The sequence below is a fragment of the Notolepis coatsorum genome (genome assembly GCF_963971535.1).
Source record: "Notolepis coatsorum genome assembly, chromosome: 15".
Taxonomy (NCBI): Eukaryota; Metazoa; Chordata; class Actinopteri; order Aulopiformes; family Paralepididae; genus Notolepis; species Notolepis coatsorum.
In genome coordinates this window covers 30,706,068-30,724,271 of record NC_140179.1, presented here as the reverse complement: position 1 = coordinate 30,724,271, position 18,204 = coordinate 30,706,068, and the positions used below count along the sequence as shown (strand labels likewise).

The following is an 18,204-nucleotide window of genomic DNA, read 5'->3' as shown; positions in this document are numbered from 1 at the left end:
AAAAAATACTGGCTGTGTAGACCTATTTTTAAATAAAACACAGAAGAGGAGACAAAACACTGGTGTCTATAGACCGACTTTGAAATAAAACCCTGAACTATTCAGGTATATTTGAGTCCTTCCCTTATTTGTGGAACATTTATAAAATAAAAAGTAGTCCACTTTGAAATAAGAGTACCATGTGTAGACCTACTTTGAAATAAAACACAGAAAAGGAGAAAAAACACTGGCATCTGTAGACCTACTTTGAAATAAAACCCTGAACTATGCAGCTCTATTTGAGTCCTTCCCTTATTTGTGGAAAATCTATAAAATAAAAAGTCCATTTTTCGTTGTTTGCAAATTTCGCACCACATATCAGGCATACAGGTAAGCCTGCATCGTTATGCTAATCATTTGGCATGAGATATTGATGGCTAGTGCATTTGTTTGGCTATTGTGTCACAAAGTATATAAACTCCCTTTTGAAACAGTGACCGCTGTGTCATTTATGTTTAATGTAGACCTTTTACTATTTGTATGTCAGCTCTTTGACTGCCAGAGTGGAGTGGACTCAACCTTGATGACTTGGACTCGGACTCGGACTAGGGTAATGGGGACTCGACTCGAGATTTAGTGCCTCGACTACAACACTGACTAGTGGCTCGACTACAACACTGCACCAGTCATCCTGTTGTCTTAACCTTCACAGCCACAAGTTTGGCCAGAAGCTGACGTACGTGAACTACCTGGCGGAGCTGAGAGAACACCTGAACTACGAGCAGCTCGTCGTCCCCCCGGAGGTCCTCAGGTACTCGTCCGGATCCGCCGTCGGAAGACTACAGGCTATCAATCAATCAATCAATCAATCAATTCAATATCTGCGGGGTATTAAAAAGTATTCAATTTATAATTTTAAAGGTATTAAAAAGTATTCAATTCATAATTCTCAAGGTATTAAAAAGTATTCAATTCATAATTCTCAAGGTATTAAAAAGTATTCAATTCATCATTCTAAAGGTATTAAAAGTATAACATTTCATTTGCACGGGTATTACATCTTTTGGGGTGGGGCAGCCCGGCTGTCGGGAGATTAAATAAATAATATTAAATATATTAAAAAAAGTAGTTGTTTTTTGCGGGGCTACCTGGAGCTTGGTGCATCTGGCGAGATAATTTAAATTGGCGCGCAAGTGCAGCCGTCTGTTCAGTGTCCCTAGCCTTTTTTTGCTACTGCAGTATGGTCGTGAAATTGGTATTAAAGATTTTGCTCTTAAGTGGTATTAAAAAGTGTTAAATTGAACTTCTTGAAACCTGCAGATACCCTGGTGGGTGGACTAGGTTCCATCAAGGTTCCTGGTGGAGTCAGCCGGTCAGGGTGTGTACTGACCGTGTCGTGGGTTCAAGTCCAGCTTGTGAGATATGTGACATGTCAGCCTCCTCTTCCTCCTCGCTCTGCTTTCCTGTTGCCTCACACTGTATGCCGTCTAAAGCAGAACTACTGTCAAATAATCTGTAAAAAAAAAAATAAAAAGAGGATAGAGGAAATGCACTAGTTTGAACAGGGCTGTCCCTGACTTCATTAGTCGGACGGTGTAGCGGTCTGGGTAGCCTAGAGGTCTAAGCACTCGCCTACCGCCACAGAGACCCAGGTTCAATTCCCGGCAGCGTTACCTCCAGCTTGGTCAGACGTCCCTACGAACACAATTGTCAAGTGTTCACCGGTGGAGGTATGAGTCCTGGTCGTAACAGCGACGCTTACTTAATGAATTGCCTGTTCAGCAATTAATCAAATAAATGTACATGTAATCTATGTAATTAATTTACATAAGGTACATGTACATTACAGTGAAATGCTTGGTTTTGTATGAGCCTCCTGAGATTGTGCTTCATACAGTAAAAGAATAAATGACCAAACACTATACAAAATATACAATATACAAAACAAAAATTTACAAAACTATACAAATGAACCAAAATATGCACAATCTGGACAGAGCCCACAGAAAGGCAGCCAGACAGCACGTCGCCATCTTGTATGATCTATCTGGGGGAGACGGCGTGAACACTGTAATAATAATAATAATAATTTATAATAATAATAATTTATTATACTCATTTATAATAATAATTTATTATATCATTTATAATAATAATTTCTTCAATTTATATAGCGCCTTTCAAGGAGCCCAAGGCGCTTAACAGAAGAGAGACAAACTAAGGGGAAGGAAATCAGAGGGACATATACCTCTATCATATAAAGAGGAGACAAACCAAGGGGAAGGAAATCAGAGGGACAGTTGGGTAAAAGAGGGAAGTCAGGCAGTCGTTAATACATTTGGTGAAGAGGTGAGATTTGAAGGAGTCCAGGTATGTAGCATTGCCGATGTCTGTAGGGAGGGCACAACTAGTGTCATCTAGTGTGTGTCATTAAAGTATTGTAAACAGATCTTCAGTACCTGCTGCCAGCTGATGTTTTCCTCTGTCTTACTCTACAGTAGCTCAGTGAAGGCTAGTGAGTGGTATAGAATAATCCCAGGCCCCAGAAGGTTCTCTCGGCCTGTTTGAGTTATGATTACTATTGATATTTGCTCAAACGCTGGTAGCTGCCGGCTCTTCAGATCAAAAGCACACGCTGCCTCCTTCCTGCTGAAGCCTAATGGACATGGGGAGAAAGATCTGACAGATGGGCTCTTATATCTGCACATTTATTATGAGATGTTTATCTCCGTTATGAGTAGAGGTATATGGGGCCTTGATGGTACATTAGGGTTCTGGTCAGGTCAGTTGAAAATGTAAACCGATATTTAAGCTCATCTACTAAGAGACTCTTTCCAGGATTAATTTCTCTGTGGTGAAAATTAAAGCCGTTTTGTCTTCAAGTTTTTTTTCAAGTTTCAAGTTTGCTTTTATTTGTCACGTATAAAGTACATGTACATTACAGTGAAATGATTGGTTCTGTATGAGCCCCTGAGAATGTGCTTCATACAGTAAAAGAGGAATAACACTATACAATACAATATACAAACTAAAGTACAACCTAAGTACAATGAAGTAAAAATGCAGACAATGAGGTACAAACACTTTTTTAAGGCAAGGTGCAAATGAGGTATGAATCTAGTGCAAATCTCTTTAATAAATAGATAAATAAATATAATGTAGTGTGAGTATGTGGATGTGTGTGTAATGAGTGTAGATGGATGGGTTGGTGATGTCCATCTACACTCATTGCACACACACATCCACATGCACACACTTTTATGGTCAATGGTTGGAAAATGACAAGATCCTTGCTGTAAATCTGACGTCAAAAGTCACTTACTACAGTTGGTCACTAGGGTTGCACGATACACAGATACTGTACTAGTCATTAAAAACGGTCCAATACTCATATACTTTCATTAGTATCGAAACTTTTAGAATAATAAACGAGTGTATTATTCTACCATTACTGCCCCCAGAATGAGTGTGTATATTCATAACGTTCATCTGCCACAGACATGACGAGAAGCTGCGAGCGGCACAGAAAGGCGGCCCCCCTCCCCCGGCGAAGACGGCCCCCCGGCGGCCCCCCCTGCCCAGCCAGCAGTTCGGCGTCCCCCTGCAGTAGTGAGTCACTCGACCTCCTTCACAACAACCAGGGGTGTAAAAAGTACCCTAGAAACTTAAGTGAAAGTATGGGTACCGTCTAAAAATCTTACTCAAGAGTATCTGGCTAAAAACACACTTGAGTAAAAGTAAAAAAGTTTCTACTTTTAAATGTACTTAAGTACTAAAAAGTTAAAGTAAAAACTTTTTTTCTGACTGTACTATTCTTCTGATAGCAGGTGTTTAATCAAAGATCCCCGCTCTAGTCTTGCACAAGGACCAATCAGCATGGGTATGGGCGGGTTCATTTTCCATTGATGGGGATTTGATTGGCTGTTTTTAAATAAAGTGCGGCCGCAGGATTAATAACGTTAACGGTAGTTCGGCCAAACAAATATACTACTAATTAAAATGGTTGGAACTGCGAGATTTGTACTTTGTACTTTGTAGTTCTGCATTTTAAATGTAAGGAGTAAAAAGTGTTTTTTTTCTCTGAAATGTAATTGAGTAAAAGTACAAGTATACAAACCTAATAATACTCGAGTAAAGTACAAATCCCCCAAAACAGTACCTACCTAAGTATTGTAATGAAGTACAATTACTCAAGTACTTTACACCCCTGACAACAACAATATTGTTTTAGCGTCAATTAGATCCATACCAAACACGGAGGAGGAGTGAAGCGCTCATGAATCTTGCATCAGAGAATCGCTCCTCCTCGACGGAAATCCTTAATTACACCGCGAGGGATTTATCTGGCTATAAATATTGGAACCACGTCGACGCAGACCGGACTGAGAGTCGGTTAAGCGTTGTGCTTTTATCGAGCGCCCCGGATTTACGAGTGTTTGTCTTTCGACAGCGTGCGTGAGAAGAACAAGGGAACCCTGATCCCCCCGGTGATGAGCCAGACGGTGACCTACCTTAAACACAACGGTGGGTAACGCCGTAATAAATAACTACTAGTCGGGCCGGTCCTACTCATTATTACTACCAATCTGCTGAATCACGCATTAATAAAAGACGTCCGTCTTCGCTTGGAGAGGCTGCGTTGTTATTCAAGGTCGAAATGTTATTTCGACGTGTTATACATGTTATACTGTACATGTTATACTTGTGCAGCGGCAGTGGGAGGCTTCCTCTCTGAGACCCCCTCACTCACACACACACATAAGGTCAAGGTCAGAGGTCAAGGTCAGATTTATTTATATAGCACATTTTAAAAACAAAAGTGCTGCACAATACAAAAGTACTGTAAATACAATGCTAATGAAAATACAACACAGGATGCACAATTGTCCCTTACTATATATCTGTACATATCCTAGTACAATAATCTACTTGTAAGCTAATTTGGCTCTGCAACATTTCTTTAAATAAGTACAAAACATCTATGGTCCTTTCTCCTGATTGGATAAAGTGCGAACGGGATACCAGAACATGTATTTCCTGTTTACTGCAGAGCAGGGGGGACTAGGAGGCCCATGTTACTGACCTAACACTCTCTATATTAGTGATGGCTGTCGGAACGTAGAGCACTTATTTTAACAAAAGAAAACCACTTGCAGTACTTTTTTAAGACATATCTTACCCTGCCATCTGTGTCATTGTGTTTTGGCCAAATTCATATGCTGGAATTCAGCCATACTGTATGACTTTGTCAAACACACAGGATATACAGCATTTCTCTACCACAAGACTTACATGGGTTAAAGCCCCAATCTCTGATTTATGTTTTTTTATTTTAATTTTCTACCATAAAACATACCACTTACAGCACCTTTTTAAGCAGTTATTCTCCCTCTCTCTCTCTATCTCTCTCTCTCGGTTCTGTCTCGTCCTCAGGCCTGCAGACGGAGGGCATCTTTCGGAGGTCGGCGCGTGTGCAGCTGATCAAGGACGTCCAGAAGCTGTACAACCTGGGTGAGAGCGCCGGGGCCGCCGCGTCTCTATCTCCCTCTGCCAGGAAGAGGCGGTCGATAACCCCCAAGTCACTCCACCCCCCCCCTTCCTCACCCCCCCCCCCCCCTTCCTCATCCCCCCTCACCCCTCCTCCCTCCCTCCCCACCCACTCTCCCGTCGCCCGCAGCCCCTTGCAGATAATGGCGATAAGAGTCTGTTTTCGGTCAGATTTCTACTTCATTACAATTCCTGCCTCTGTTTGTTTTAGTTTTTGTTTGGCATAATCAATCGTGCGTGTGTGCATGTGCGTCCGTCCACGATGACGCATGCTGTGTTCCAGGGGCACGTTTGATAACTTCTGCAGGGTATTAAAAAGTATTAAATTCTCAATTTAAGGCCTTAAAATGTATTAAAAAGTCTTAATTTGCACAGGTGTTAAATCTTTAGGGGGGGGGGGCAGCCCAGCTGTCGGGAGATTAAATAATATTAAATATATTAAATGTTTTTGTATTCAAGTCGTTGTTTTTTGTGGGGCTACCAAGAGCTTGGTGCGTCTGGCGAGAGCTAGTATGGAACACGCGAGAACTTCAATTCGCTTACAGTAAAAATGTTGCTCTAAGTGGTTAAAAAGGTCTTAAAAAGTCTTACATTTAACTTGTTAAAACCTGCAGGATACCCTGTTCTACTTCATTAGAATTCCTGCGTCTGTTTCCCCCCCCCCCTTTTTTTTATAATCAATCGTGTGTGTGTGTGTGTGAGTGTGTGTGCGGTGTCCACACAAGATGACGCGTGCCGTGTTCCAGGGGCACGTTTGATAACTCCTATCATGGAGATCGACAGGTTTACAATTCAATACTCTTCCGAGGATAACCCGTGGACGGGAGTGTGTCTCGATTCACTCGGCGTTCCGCTTGATTAGGCTCCTGCCCTCACTTCACCAGAGATCGCAGGATCAATCCCGGTGCAACATACCGTAATTCCTCTAATAGTAACCCCGGCTTGTATTTGTTTCAACTGTAGCGGGTACCAGGCTTGTATTAGGAGGAGGCATGTATAAGAGAGAGGCCTATATTTCTAATTTTCAAACAGATCATAATGAATAAATCAACATTTTGTGTCAGTTTGAACCCAGTAAAATGTACTGGGTTCATTTATTGAAACCAAGTACTGTATGAAATAGTAAACAGTGCAATTACAGGTGGTCACTGGTCATTTCAACGTTTTCAAAGTGAAATCAAGTAACTAGCTCAGTATGCAGCTCAGTATATTAGTAACCCGGCTTGTATTAGGAGGTCGGCTTATAATTGCTTAGCTCAAGAGCGCACCCGGCCATTAATAGAGACCCGGCTTGTATTTGAATACCGGTTACTATTAGAGGAATTACGGTATATATATGATGCGCAGGGCCGGTCTGTTGGGCCCTAGGAGAGATCCTGAAAATGCCCCCCTCCCCCCCTCCCTCGTAGTAAGAAATAATAATCGCCACTGTAACTGGTGAAATTGATTCACCTAACTACATTCTATCGTCTTTGCAGACACCTCATTTGTCCAGTATTTCTCTCGGACGTTGAGCAAAGAGGAGGGGAGCACTCATAGTATTATATATATATCAAATTATAATAATTATATATATATATAATTTTTTTGTACTATTAGTGCCCCCCCTTTCGGGGCCCTAGGCGACCTCCTGTACGGCCTGTAGGACGTGCCGGCCCTGATGATGCGTGGGCGAAAACCTGGCAATCGATGGGTCTTATCTGGATGCCGTCTTCGCAGGGTGTCAGTGAAGCAGCTAGATGTGGACTCGTGGGGACGGCGTGTCTCCGTCCAGCTGTATGATGTCTCCTCCTTTGATGTTATTTACGGTAAAGGAAATCAAAAGCATGTAGGACGTCTCGCTGCGATGCTGCGGACCATTTAGAAGGCTCTCTAGACATTCTTCGACCCGACTGCCGCTCAGTGCTCACTTTGATTTAATGTGTCAAATCACATTTCCCCAGCGCTTTGCCGCAGATGAATGCAGAAGCACGCATTTAGAACTAACGCTCATTAAAGGGGAATGCCACCCATTTTAAGAATTCAGCTCTGTCTGTGTTTGTGAACACTCCTAAAGCTAGAGATGATTGGGAGAACCCCACCAATCTGGTATGTAAACTCTGGAGCAGCTCTATATGGGGGGGCGACAGTGGCTCAGGAGGTAGAGCGATCGTCTGGTAATCGGAAGGTTCCCGGTTCGATTCCCGGTTTGATTCCTTGAGCAAGACACTAATTGCTCCCGATGAGCAGATCGGCACCTTGCATGATCGTCCTCCACCGTCGGTGTGTTAATGTGTGAGTCAATGGGTGAATGTGAGGAACAAAACTGTAAAAACGCTTTGGATAAAAGAGCTATATAAATGCACCATTTACCATTTGTATAGAGGATGAATGGGGCTCTGACTTCATTAGCCCATGAAATGTGTTTACACCCAAAGGGTTTTTAGTTCTAGTTTAGACTTTGTAGCGATGCTAGAATACAAACCTCATTTGGGTGTAAGAGCTCACACAAACATTCTATGGCGTCATAAATCGGAGCCCCATTCATTCTCTGTTTTTCTTTCTCTGATTTCTAGCTTTAGTAGAGAGTGGCGCGTGCTCACAAATACTGACTGAACTGTCCTGGAAGAAAATTTTTATTTGGAGTTCAGTCATTTGATTCGGAGTCGTGACGGATTTTAACCTGAGCCAATCGGAGGTGTCAAATATCATGAAAAAGGGCTATTTTTTAAAAGGGCAATTTAAAAAAAATCTGTCGGCAATGAATGAATTTACTGCGTAGCTGCCTGTGTGAAAAAAAGTCCACATCCAACACCAAATACCAGAATTCCTTGCGAACAATCGAATCGAAACTGAATGTGGCCAGTTCTGTGCAGCAGCATCGCCAAAGAACTTCCTTTCAATAAATTTAAGCCGCTAATTTTGCTCTGCAAGAAGAACGGAGCGGATATCAGTCCATCTTATGACAACCACGTCCGATGTGGAGAGATGATAAGAGACCATAGCAGATTAAATTAAGTCTGATCTGGCAGTGATGATTGACAGGGACACGGACACTTCTAACGTTCAGCCATGCATTAGGTGAGTCGCCCACTATTAGGACGTGAAATACTGTCTACTTAAATTTCCCTCCGGGGATCAATAAAGTATCAACCTATCTATCTATCTATCTAATAATGAGACAATATGCAAATAAGATAATACTAATAATTGTCACGTTTCCCGTATGAAAGTGGCTCGTTCTATAAACAATCAAAGTCCTACCGTAAGAGCCTCATACGGGTCAATTAAACCTTTTTGATTAGTCTTTCCTTCGAGCTAAGTTGAACTGAACATTTCACTGTCATGTTGTGGCTGAAGGTTGTTTAACACAGCAGGAGACGATATTTCCAATTGTAACAAGTAGGTAATTTATTTAAGAAAAGAAGTTCTTAACAGCAAGAGCTATGGGTCGAGCAGAGGATCACCACAGCTTGAACAAAAAACACTCTTCCCCCAATCCCTTTGCCTGTCCCCTAAATCCCCTCTCAGTCCTGCCCCCCCATGACAGATATGATGACGTATCATATCATGTCAGATCTGACATGACGTACATTAAGATGATACGTAGATTTAACATCGGAGAGAGATAAGAACATTAAGAACATGAAGAGAGATAAACAAGATATGATGTCCACACACGATATGATGTAGAGAGTGAGATGTGTGTGTGTGTGTGTGTGTGTGTGTATGTGTGTGTGTGTCTGTGTGTGCATGCGTCTGCGTACAGACGTATGTGTATTGTATGTGTGTATTGTGTCACAGGGAATGTGTGTGTGTGTGTGTGTGTCGGTGTGTATGTCTGTGCGACTGTGTGTGTCTGTGTACGTGTGTGTCCGTGTGTCTGTGTGAAAGAGAGAAAAGAACAAGATATGAAAGCATACAATGTACGAGATTACCAGCACACAACATGCCGTACTGAAATGTCCATCTGTTCCAAATTGTTTTAAGAACGTCAGCCAGACCGTCTTTCAGCACTGCTAGTTGACCTATATTAAACTAGTCCACCCCATACATTTTCCCCAACATTCCCCCATTTGGGGCTATCCCTAGTCCCACCCAAATCATATAACCAAGAAAATGTGAACGTCTAACTAAACGAGAAACCATATTTATATAATAAAAGTTTAAATGGCTGATCTAAACAAGAAACCTAGCCATATAATACATTTTAAATGTCTAACTAAACAAGAAACCTTACTTCATTCACTGGACCCCTAACGGACCAACAAAGGCTGACTACCGTTCTCACAATAAACACAAAACCGCTCAAAACAAGAGTAATAATAAAACATCAAAAAAAAAAAAATACCCCAATTTATAATCCTAACCTGACAGACAAATCCCCCCAACCTCCACCGCTTACCAAATGAGCCACAGTTCCGGCCGGAAACCGCGACTCTCATCAGGGAAAGGAGAAGTTGACCGTCAGAACTAAACATAGAACATCCCTCCCAAAAAAAAAAATGACATTGTCTCTTCCATAACATTGAGTCCCAGTGTCCATCGCTCAGCCCCCCTTCCATGCCCACGCCATAGTCTCCTCACCGTATTGCCAAAAGTCACATTTTGCCAATACAGCAACCACCACGCCACACCTCCAGTCCTCGTAGAAGCATGTCCCCATGCCTGGACGGGAGGCGCTGGTACCGACCTCACCACGTGTCCCCCCATCTTCGACGGGAGGTGCCCATCTTGCCCACTGCGTTAGCCCCCCCCTTTGTCCCTCCAGTCCCCAGAACCGATCCCCAGACCACTTCTTCTCAATGCTTCCTCAGGCTCAGAACCGACACTCTGCCGATGCCCCTTCCCATTCCGGTTTGACCAGGACCACAAGTAAAATAAACAAAAAATAATAAAAAAATAAAAAACAATGCAATGATTTTCAATGGTTGCAATCTCTATGCCGAAGGATCATTAGAAAATCAGACTAAAATTCCTAGTTAAAGGAATAAACCAACAAAACTGCACTCAGACCATCCCCCGTCACTCTTAAAGGAAAGAACCAACAAAAAGAAAATGTCCCTACCTCACCATACCCCTAATCCTCTATCCCCTCGTCTCCCTCTAAGGCAGCATAAAGCTGAGGATATGGCCCGATTTGTGGCTCAATCTCTTTCTGTCCCACCATCAGCATTTGGCTCGTTACGTGTGAAGTTACCAGCCTACCCAAGAGAGGCATACCACAACAGAAAAGGAGAACCAATATCAACCCTGCCACCCCAATGGATATCCCCGTCTGCATCACTATGCTTCCCCACTGTCCCAATCTTTCCAACACCCCACTCCCCCACCATTCTTCATTCCGGCCAGAATTCCCCCTCAACTCCTCCCTCAAATCCTTCAGCTTAGCCATGGCCTCGGAGAACTTTCCCCCTGGCCCCACATTCGTCGGAATGAATGTGCAGCAGTACTGTCCAAACATGGAACAGACTCCACCCTTCTCCGCCATTAACCAGTTCAGAGCCTGTCTATTCTGCCACGCCACCATACTGGTCGCGTGCATCTGGTCCCCCATTGCATCCAACGCCTCCTCGGTGTAGTTGAGATACCGCTGCTGATTGTAAAACAAATAGTTGATCCACCCGGTGTTCTTATTGACCGATATACATGGCAGAATAGACTCAAACCCTGCCGCAATCTCATTCTTAGCCATGAACTCGGCTGGAATGCCCCTTGGCTGTCCTATGCTGTCCAGATACACCCTTGGGTCTGCCTTGTAGCTACGCTTCGTTTGAGAGATGGGAGACTCAGAAGGTCCTTCCGTCACTGATAATGGTAGGACCACCATTGGCATGATCGCCTGAACCCGGGCACATCTACCTGACCAATCTAAAGGAAGTGTATTCCTCAACCTCCTACCGCCGCAGAGCCAGTATTGGTCCGCCAGTGCCATATCCTGGACATGAAAAGGGCAAGCTACAGGCCGTGGGTTGGTATCCACTCCCTTTAACACGACCCCGTGTCCACACTTTCCTTCTTTCGTGCAGTTAGTCGTGATGCTCCAAATAGTAGTGCACCGCCCCTCTGCCACCTCCCCTACATCCCGGGTCCCCTCCTTTTGCAAGCACTCGAAATCCTTGGTCAGCCATAGTTTGACACCTCTGGGTATTGGCAACCCCGTCGCTACCCCCTGCACACGTACATCCAATTTCCTACAACGTTCCCGCATAGTGACATCCTTGAAATCCGTGACGTTTCCTGCCGCCTTAAAACGACTAGAGCCGAGAAACCCCAAACACTCTGCCTCGCACCAAGGGCGACTATTATGGGGCCCCTCCCATGCCTCTGCGTCCCTGTCACACTGAGCCCAACTGAACTTCGTGCCCTTCACCAGCAGCCTATCCGGACGTGCCTTGGAGCAGACATAACAATCCTCTATCTGATTCTGCGCGCTCGTGTACTGGACCCACTTAAACCACTCATTCCCTAAAGCCGCCCTATACATCGGGTCAGCCTCCGGGTCTTCCTCGTCATAGTCATAGTCGCCCCCATCTTGTTCCCCGGAAGGAAGCAAACCCCTCAACCTGGCCCAGAGTGAGCCCACTGAGTCCCTCAACGTTCCGGCTGTCCTCTGGAACATATCCTGTCCCCCCACCTCTTCCGACTCAGTGTCCTTGACCTCCCTTTTTCCCCTCACCCCTGTCCCCTGTGATTGGTTCGGGACAGGCTCAACTCTCCTATCTACCCCCACAACCCGATCCTCGTTAGTATAATGGTAAGTATCCCCGCCTGTAACGGGGGAATGGTCAAAATCAAAAACATGCCCTTGCGGTCCTACGGGAAACACCCCGTTTGGTTGTAGTCTTATCTTCTCCCCCCCTTCCTCGATGGAGGGAAGAGGGGGCGCCTGATTCTGAGCCTGGTCATGAAAGCCTGCTGGTACTTGAGCCTGAGCGGGACCCCGTGGGACTCCTACCCACTCAAACCCGTCATCCTCAAGGACGGGTCGACCGTGACGGTTCTTAATGACGTCGTTGTGCCCGGCCGACCGTCCGCACACTGCTGCCAACATCTGCGGGAGCATCAGCAGGCACTGCACCTTCCAGTTGCCGTCTCGGACCCTCCATGTCGGGTTCTGCATAACTGCGATCGATTGTATCCCCCAAGAGATCGTCGCTGGCCTTTATGCAGTGATTGAAGTGGAACCAGGTCGCTGATCCTTTGACTTGGACTGCCGTTCCAGTCGATCGGATCACCTCGTACGGGCCCTCTCTCCGGGGTGATGACCACTTTCTCTTGTGGACCTTTACGAAGACCAAGTCCCCAGGGACCAGTCTCGGTTTGGTGGCTTCCTTCTCCACCTCCTTCACCCCCTTTCTCTCCTTTCTCTGCTCCTGTCGAAACACAGCTTCATGTATTTTAGTCACTTGCTGAAGATATTTTTTCAGATCTTGCTCAAAAATATCTAATGCCGGGCCCCTAGCCAGGTGTCTAAATGGCGGTGCTGGCATGCTGCGGCCTGTAAGCATTTCATGCGGTGTTAGCTGTGTTTGGTGGTTTACGCTGCTTCTAATAGCCATCAGAGCAAGTGGCAAAGCATCAATCCAGTTAAGCTTAGTTTGCATACAGATTTTCAACAGTTTGTTTTTAATGACCAGATTGGCCCTTTCCACCTTCCCCTGCGACCCGGGACTATAGACACAGGAAAGGCGCTGTCTTATACCTAATTTCTGCATCAGCCCTTTAACCACCTTGTCGATGAACTCGCGGCCATTATCGCTTTGTAATATCGTGGGAATTCCAAATCTCGGAATGACCTCGCGACACAGGAACTTGATCACTGTGTCCGCGTTCTTGTGTTTAGATGGAATGGCCTCAATCCAGCGACTAAAGCAGTCCTCTACTACCAGGAGGTATCGTTTGCCCTGCACTGGCGTTATCATGTCTGTATAGTCCATAATCAGATGTCTGAATGGTCCCTCAGGGAGGGGTGTGTAAGCCGCCACTGTCGGTACTCCTTTGCGCACATTGCCCTGTAAGCATGTTAAACACCTGGCTAGTGTAACGTCAATTTGTGCCTGAAGCTTTGGGGACCAAAATCCCATTTTCGTGATTCGTTTCAGGGTCTCTGCTCTTCCACAGTGATCAACACCATGAGCCTCAGGTATCACTAAGGACAGAAGATCGATGGAGGCGACTATCAAACCGTTATGACTCCTCCACAGACCATCTGCCCCCCTTACAGCCCCCCTCTCCGTCCACGACTGTTTCTCGGCCTGCGTGGCTGAGTCCTGAAGATCACTCAAATTATCCTCAGTTACCTCAGTCGTCAGTTCGGCCGCAAACATCAGAACAGCCGTGGACGGCACCGCAGCCGCCGCCTTCGCGGCCTCGTCCGCCGCGTTGTTTCCCGTCGTCACAAAGGACAGGTCTTTTCTGTGTGCCTGGCACTTTACGATAGCAATGCTTTTGGGCAACTTTACAGCCTGAATAAGCGCCACAACCTGCTTGTGGTGAAGGATCGGTGAGCCGTCCGATTTCTTAAAGCCTCTTGCCTTCCAAATGGCCGCGAATAGGTGGCATACGCCATGCGCATACGCAGAGTCTGTAAAGATGTTAACCGTGCGATCTTTAGCTATTATGCATGCTTCTGTTAGTGCTATTAGTTCTGCAAGCTGGGCCGAACATGGTTGCACGCATTGTCCGGCCTTTCTTGTTAGTGTTTCTCCGTTAGGTTTGCACTGTACGACGGCGTATCCTGACCTTAAATTTTCCCCCTCCCGATAGCAGGACCCATCCACAAAAAGTGAGAGTTCTGCTATCGCGAGCGGGTCGACTCCCAAATCAGGACGGAGTTTCACGAAAGCCTGTACCTCCACCTCACACTCATGCGGTTGACCCTCGCTCGGGAGTGGTACCAGATCCGCCGGGTTACTGCCGTGGCATGTTTTTATCGTAATGTCAGAGTACTGCAGGAGCCTCATGTAAGCCTGTTGCCGTTGGCTGGTCAGAACAAATTTGCCTCTTTCAATCAAGTTTGCCAATTTGTGATGTGTCCAAATGCAAATGTCATATCCCATTGTCACGGCCGTTGCCTTCTCATACATCAAATGTGCTGCGGCCAGGGCCTGATAACAAGGTGGCAGACCCTGCTCTACCGGCGAAAGAGCTCTAGAGTAATATGCTATCGGTTGTTTTTTCCCACTCCCCCCCTGTGTTTGAGTCAGGACAGCTGTCGCATGCTGCGCTCTATGTGAGACGAATAGGTGGAAACACTTCTCATAATCCGGCAGCGCCAGGGCAGGGGCCTGTAACAACAGACGCTTAATGTTTATGAACGCGTCCTCCCCCTCCTCGGTCCATGTCAAGGGAGCGCGAAGCTTGTCTGTACCCGCCTCTTTTATCATCATCCTCAACGGCGCTGTCGCTATCGTATAGTCCTCCACCCACTCAGAGCTGTACCCAGTCATCCCTAAAAACGTCATCATCTGTCGGACCGTCAATGGCCTAGGTGCCTTGGATACAGCTTCGAGCTGCGTGGGTGAGATGTTTTTTATGCCCTTTTGAATGACGCGAGACAAGTACTCAACTTTTGGCTGGCAGTACTGCAGTTTTGATCGGGATGCCTTGTGGCCTCCCACGGCTAATCCACTCAAAACTTTGATGGAGTCCTCATGGCACTGCTGACGTGTATCCGAGCAGATTAGAATGTCATCTGCATACAGTAAAACCGTGCTGAGTAGTGTGTCGCACACTCCTTGCAAGTCTTCCTTGAGCGCCTTCGAGAAGTAATGCGGCGAGTGCGCGAACCCTTGTGGCAACCGGGTGTAAGAGTATTGTTTCCCCCTGTGGGTAAAAGCAAACAGATACTGAGACTCTTTTTCCAATGGAACACTGAAGAATGCCTGCGTGAGATCAATGACCGTATAGTACTGCGAGCTACTCGGGATGTTTGTCAGGAGGGTGTGTGGATTAGCGACTTCCGCCTCTGGTCCAGACACCACGTCGTTCACCGCCCTCAAGTCGTGTACCAGTCTGTACCTAGCCCTGTCCGCCTTTAGCACTGGGTGGATAGGTGTATTACATCTGGATTTGAAAGGGACGAGCACTCCCCCCTTTAACAGTCCCTCAATCTGATGTGATATAGCTTCCTCCGACTCTGGCTTCATTGTATACTGTCTGATAAAGGGTGGTCTACAACCCTTCTTTAACCTGACCTTCACTGGCTGTGCCGACAATATTAGACCCACATCTGTGTCGTGTTTTGACCACAACCGTTCCGGGGTGCGCGCCAACATGTCCTGTTCCAGCAAAGCATCCGCCTCTGGAATAACGCAAGGGTCTCCTGGTAATCTGATTACTTGCGGTTTTGCCAAAACTGAAAAGGAAATCATTATTTTTATGAAACTCCCATCTGCGCTGTTCCAAATTAGCGGAGATTCCGTGGAGACCCACCTTTGAGTCTCGGATTCCTGTATCATTGAACCTAGATGTTCGGATTCGTAACCAGGATTTATTCTCAGAGTGATGTGTGGGGCGGCGTCTCTTAGTCTATGTTGTTCCCGTAGATACTTACCCGTGTTAACCCTCAACGCCGCGCCCTGTCTCCCTACAATTATCGTAGATGAGTCAATCTGCACCTGCTCGGGCTGTCCCTGCAACCATGCCTTGTTCCTAACTAGGTCACTATTCGTCAAATATTGTAGTGTGCAATGTGCCTCCATGTTTGTTTGTCTAGACTGAGGCAGTTGGGTTTTCAGAAATGGCTCCCAGGGGTCACAGACCCTTTGCAGCTCTGCATCTATGTTGCCCAGCCAGAACACAGTGGCCTCTTTCTCCCCCGTCCCTTGTAGCATCATTTGGTACACGTCTTGTTCAATTTGAATCCCCTCAGGCGTACATAGGATTTTACAGCCTAGTTTACACATTGCATCTCGTCCCAAGAGATTGCGCGGGGTGCTGTCCGAAATCAATACAGGTATTGTTATGGTCTTGTTGTTATACGTCATAGAGATTGGATCTGATGTGGGTATTAATTGTGTTTTTCCCGAGAATCCGACCGTCCGAACATACTGTCCAGACTGGGGTAAGTGAGCGGCGTATTTTTGCTTTATGCAGGAAAAACCTGCTCCAGTGTCTGCCATCATCTCTGTTAATTTGCCCTCCACTAGGACCTGCAGAATAGGTTCTTGCTCAGCTCCCTTGGAAACCACAATCATTTGATTTCCCCCCGTCGCATTCTCTGGGCACCCCTAGTGATTACCCCCCTGGTTTCGGGGCCCTCCTGTCTCCCCCTGGTCGTGGGGCCCTTGTGACTCCCCCTGGCGCACGGGTCTTCCATACTCCGAGCCGGGACGGTATGGTTGCCTACATCTCATTTCCCTGTGTCCCTGCATGCCGCAGTTCCAACAGTGGAAACGGGGAAACTGTTGTTCGTTCCCCGGTCCCTGTGTAAACCGTGGGCCTGATTGCCCATTCCCTGCCTGCCGCCTGGACGCCTGGTTCTGTGAACTATAGCCATAACTTCTCACTACCTGAGGTGCAGGCGGGGGTCCCTGGTCCTGCATGGGTGGAGAGGTAGCAGATGACACCATTACTGCCTGCAACCTCCTTTGGGGCTGCAGTTGTTGCTGAGTTAACTTCCTTGAGTCATTTCTATCCTGATCCCTGACTTTCTGCTCCTGAGCCCTTTGCTTCTCCACACTATGTGTTACATGTGCACAGAACAAAGGATAAGTCATGTCCATTAACCCCACCACGTCTTCCAGTCTATTCTTAACCACCTCTGGAAGCCCTCTCATCACACTTTCTCTAAACATCGCTCTCTGCAACGGGTCAATTTCTGGGTTGTGTCCTAGCTCACCTCTCCACTCCTTCAGTATTTTGTTCACATAGCACATGTTCACCGGCAATTGCGTGACATAAGGTGGGGATGTTGGTTTCCCTATATCCGTCTCTCTCTGATTTAGCGCTAAAGCTTCCTGCCTGTATGCTCTCCCCTTCTGGGCGTAGAGCTTCATTACCCCCAACTCTTCTGTCCTCTTTTTCAACCTCTTTTTGCTGCTGTCGCCTGGCTTGTGGTTACGAATCATTACATTCATCTCTTCGCATATGTCGAGATCAAAAGTACCTCCGGAAGGCCATTTTGTGTCCCCGGCCTTTGTACGCCTCTGCCAACGGACACCAACCTTGAGAATTAGGTTCTTTATCAACGGGTTCCGGTCTAACAGTATGTCCTCTGCTGTATGCATCGTTGTTTAGTGTGTATATGTGTTTATTGTGTTGTGTGTGTGTGTGTGTGGTTGTACTTCAGCTACTACTACTCTACAACTACCACTCCAGGACACAGTTAACCTAGATCTACTACTCTACAACTACCACTCCAGGAACAACAGTTAACCTAGATCTCCTACTCTACAACTACCACTCCAGGAACAACAGTTAACCTAGATCTACTACTCTCTACAACTACCACTCCAGGAACAACAGTTAACCTAGATCTCCTACTCTACAACTACCACTCCAGGAACAACAGTTAACCTAGATCTCCTACTCTACAACTACCACTCCAGGAACAACAGTTAACCTAGATCTACTACTCTCTACAACTACCACTCCAGGAACAACAGTTAACCTAGATCTCCTACTCTACAACTACCACTCCAGGAACAACAGTTAACCTAGATCTACTACTACAACGCTACTACAACTCGGTGT

The 18,204-nt window shown here is 46.0% G+C and overlaps 1 protein-coding gene across 1 annotated transcript in view; it reads left to right on the top strand.

Moving 5' to 3' along the window:
• LOC311241792 (rho GTPase-activating protein 8-like) overlaps positions 1-18,204 on the top strand; it is a 75,491-nt gene that overhangs the window by 30,538 nt on the left and 26,749 nt on the right. Inside the window, exons 7-10 of the mRNA XM_084330697.1 lie at positions 692-790; positions 3,478-3,588; positions 4,430-4,503; positions 5,413-5,490. Of these exons, the coding sequence (XP_084186823.1) occupies positions 692-790; positions 3,478-3,588; positions 4,430-4,503; positions 5,413-5,490 (362 nt within the window). The remainder of the gene's footprint in view (positions 1-691; positions 791-3,477; positions 3,589-4,429; positions 4,504-5,412; positions 5,491-18,204) is intronic.